The sequence below is a fragment of the Formica exsecta genome, unplaced genomic scaffold, assembly GCF_003651465.1.
Source record: "Formica exsecta isolate Colony F162 unplaced genomic scaffold, ASM365146v1 scaffold222, whole genome shotgun sequence".
Classification (NCBI taxonomy): Eukaryota; Metazoa; Arthropoda; class Insecta; order Hymenoptera; family Formicidae; genus Formica; species Formica exsecta.
In genome coordinates this window covers 40,894-45,032 of record NW_021849518.1, presented here as the reverse complement: position 1 = coordinate 45,032, position 4,139 = coordinate 40,894, and the positions used below count along the sequence as shown (strand labels likewise).

Sequence of the window (4,139 nt, the reverse complement as noted above, 5' to 3'; positions counted from 1 at the left end):
AGCGTTATAGAAAAAAATGGTACAGGACTTTTCTGTTCAGTTTACTGTGCTCTACGTTCTCACGAGCGTTGTCAAGGGTGCTTTGGGACACCCTGTATATATAACTTTTTTATTATAAATATATAGAACCTATATATCATACATATTTTAGAAATGTTGTACATTTGAATAATACAAATTTTTTTTGTGTTTACATATAAAAATAAAAAAATTAATACTGGTATATGTAATACACAGGACTGTATGTATATCAGCACCTCAGAGGTAAATTGTATTAAGTCACAAATTTGTAATTTTCAGTAGAGACTGTTTAAAATTTTTATTGGCTTTAAATCAATGCTAATTTGCAACACTTACAAAAATATTTCAGTAATAAAGGTGACATCATTATAGATTATGAATAAATTTTAGCTACATTTAAGTTGAAAATTGTTATTTATTATAGTAACTAGTACAATTTATCTATGAGATGCTGATATGATCCTTACATATAAAAATAATATCTAATAAAAGTAATATTAAAATTTGATTTTTAATACTTTTCTTATATTTATTTTTCTTATTTTATATTATATTTACTCAGGTAATTGCTATATTGTACACAAGTAAAAAATAGTTTTTCTAAATGTTTCATTTCCCGAGTGGAAATAATAATATGGCCCCGATTAGGAATTGATCAGGCAAGCCTTAATTAGTGATCGGGTCCTGGTGAATACAATCGATCAGGACCTGAGATATTTGGTAACGCAATGCCCCTATCAGGAACTGATCTGAGGACCTTATCGGAAATCTAATTTATTTAACCCATTAAGGCCCATGGCTAGCACAGTTGAGATGACGGAAAACTAATTACTGAATTCATAGCATAAAAAAAACCTTATTTTTACCTTAGGTAAAAAGCATATAAAATGCAGATAATATGCATATATATGCATATTTACCCCAACTTGCATATAAAATGCAGATAATATGCATATTTACCCCAACTTTTTATTACAGTTTGGATCGAATGAGAAGAAATATTTTTCCCGCTAATACTGGTGATCACCTCTGAAAAAAATTTTAATAATTAATTTGGTAATAAAAAATTAAAATTATAAAGTTATTATAAAATTATTAAAATTGTAAATTCTTTAACATATATTTACTATTTTCTAAAATAATATCAGAATATATTATATTTAAAAATTATTAATTAAAAAGTAAAAATATAAATGTTTCCAAAAGAAATTAATTCTTGAAACTAAGTCTTGAACGTTAAAAATATGGAATGAACAATTAATGAAAAAAATGTAACTAAAAGTAATAATCTCTATAATAACACATTAATTAAAATATTATGGAAAAAATGCAACAAAAATGTTATAACTATTTTTTTTTACATTTTATAAGATTACAGACAACATTTTATTAGATTACATAATATTTATATATAATTATAATATTTTTATTTATTTAATAATAGTATATAGTATATAATTTTTATTGATTTAATAATATTTAAACATCTTTTTCAACAACATTTAAACATAACAATAACATATAACAATATTTAAACAACATTTTTCTTTTTTTAGTTATATTTTATTATTATTTTGTCATTTTGTTTTTTGTCAATATATTTTTATAATAATGAAAAGTGCACTGAGCACAAATAGCAAGAACCCAGTAAACACTAGCGAACAGTAATAACATCATGCAATGATATTAGTAATATATTTTCAATCTTAGAATATTAATAAAAAGATGCATAAGATTCCAAAAATGACGCAATCGGCGTATAAATATTAAACAATGTAATCAATCTGCACCATTCTTTAAGCGAACGTTTTATCATACGTCCATATGAGCCATGCATTGTAATGTGCGTAACGCTTTGCTTATGTATATATATATATTATACATTTTTACTAAGGCTGCGTTCTATCTTAGGTGCAAAAGGAAACATGGAGGCAATGGAAGAACTATTAAATTTAGCTTGCTGTAAGGGCTACTTGGATGCAGTTGAACTTGCGCTCAAGCGTGGAGCGAACATAGAATGTGCTACTCTAGGGTATACACCCTTAATGGAAGCAGCGCTTAATGGTCACGAAAAGGTGGTCAAGTTACTTGTGGATCATGGTATGTTGGATTGTTAAATAATAAATAAATATCATTGAATATAATAAATATAAAATTAATAAATAGATGCAAATATCAACGCTCAAAGTGAAGAAACTTTCGAAACGGCGCTTTCCTTGGCCTGTTGCGGCGGTTTTCTGCAAATCGTCATTTATTTAATTAAAAAAGGAACAGACATAAAATTGGATGGATCGATATCTATCATAAGAGCCGCGCAAAAAGGACATTTAAAACTGTTGCAACAATTACTAGTATATAAAGCAAATATTCATGCTGAGATTCAAACGGGGGATACAGCTTTGACACTCGCCTGCGAGAATGGTCATACTAAGATTGTTGATCTGTTGCTGCAACATGGCGCTAATCCAGTATGTTTCGTTTTTTATAATTATGCATTTGTACATTTTTTTTCGTTTTTATATACTTTTAAGTTGTAGTTTTTTTATTTTTATATTGAAGTACAAATTATCTTTATTTATTCTGTATTATAGGAGCATGAATCAAAGGAAGGTAGAACTCCACTAATGATCGCAACTCGAGCAGGTCATCTGGACATAATTCGTCGTCTCCTATCGAAGGGTGCTGTTGTCCGAAATGGACAAAGCCTTTTGTGCTTGGCTTTCACTGGTGGTCATTACCATATAATTAAATATCTTCGTCATAAATTGACGGTACGTTGTATTTGAAATATTTAGATAAAAAGAATCTTGAGATAAAAAATCTTGTTTCTTGATAAATTTTTGTTATTAAAAATTTTTAAATGAATGTATTTTTTTTTATAAAAATACAACAATCCCAGCAGCCACAAACGCAACCACAACAATCTTACCAACAACCTCATTCACAACAGCAAACATCTCAACAACAATCACATCACAATAGTAATATTTTTTTTATTTGAGGAATAATAAAACTTATTATTAAAATTAATTTTGTGTTTAATTTTTTTTCTGTACAGCAATACAACAACAACAGCAGCAGCAGCAATATTTGCAACCTCCAATAATACAACAAAGTAAGTTCCCATGTATCTCAAAAATATTTAATAATTCTGTGCTATCAGTACCGTCAATCTTCCTCCACGTCATTATATTTACAAGAAACCAGTGCTGAGGCAGACGAGAATTATGTGAGACCTTTGGAGGAAGGTCTTTACCAGGGTAACATACATTTTCGCGAATATATGCAGCATATTAGCAGTGATACCTTTTAGCCTCAATTGTTGCTTTAATCCTCTCAAATAAATAAGTTTGTGAAATTCTTTTAACACAAATAATGTTGTTGAACTTTTGCTATACCGATTTTTAATTTCCCTCAATTTTCTTACTACTCCTGCAGTTTCGATGCAAACATTTCCGACCGTGAATCAAGCAACAGGAATAACAGACAGTATATCACTTCACCAGTCAACCAGTTATGCACAATGTACAGCTTATCAAAATCAAGTCGCTACCCAGATCGGAACAGTTGCTCACCAGTCAACCAGTTATGCACAATATACAGCTAATCAAGATCAAGTCGCTATCCAGACCGAACCAGTTGCTCACCAGTCAACCAGTTATGCACAATATACAGCTAATCAAGATCAAGTCGCTATCCAGACCGAACCAGTTGCTCACCAGTCAACCAGTTATGCACAATATACAGCTAATCAAGATCAAGTCGCTATCCAGACCGAACCAGTTGCTACCGATGTCATGTTTCAACAGCAGTCTCGCCAGCAACAATAAAGTGCTCAACAGACGCAAGGCTCTGAAGTAGATCTAACAAGTGAGAATTATATGATATTATAATTTGTGCTATAACCAATACTACGTTATCCAAGGTTTTTTTTTAGGTATTGGATTTAATGATATATTGAAGCATTAAAGAAGTCAATAAGGTAAACGCTAGCAATATAAAAATAATAATAAGAGAATTATTGCTAGAAAACATTGTTCATGGGAGAGGTTTATTGACTCGATGAAGCGATATTCTGTTAAATGTATCTCTTAAAAATTTGATTCAAGAAAAAAAAA

General features: G+C 29.7%; 1 protein-coding gene across 1 annotated transcript in view; it reads left to right on the top strand.

Moving 5' to 3' along the window:
- Positions 1-4,139, top strand: part of LOC115235465 (ankyrin repeat and KH domain-containing protein 1-like) — an 8,620-nt gene that overhangs the window by 4,005 nt on the left and 476 nt on the right. The window contains exons 2-7 of the mRNA XM_029807281.1: positions 1,933-2,121; positions 2,188-2,489; positions 2,613-2,792; positions 2,921-3,002; positions 3,080-3,136; positions 3,460-3,891. Of these exons, the coding sequence (XP_029663141.1) occupies positions 1,947-2,121; positions 2,188-2,489; positions 2,613-2,792; positions 2,921-3,002; positions 3,080-3,136; positions 3,460-3,851 (1,188 nt within the window). The 5' untranslated portion in view covers positions 1,933-1,946 and the 3' untranslated portion in view covers positions 3,852-3,891. The remainder of the gene's footprint in view (positions 1-1,932; positions 2,122-2,187; positions 2,490-2,612; positions 2,793-2,920; positions 3,003-3,079; positions 3,137-3,459; positions 3,892-4,139) is intronic.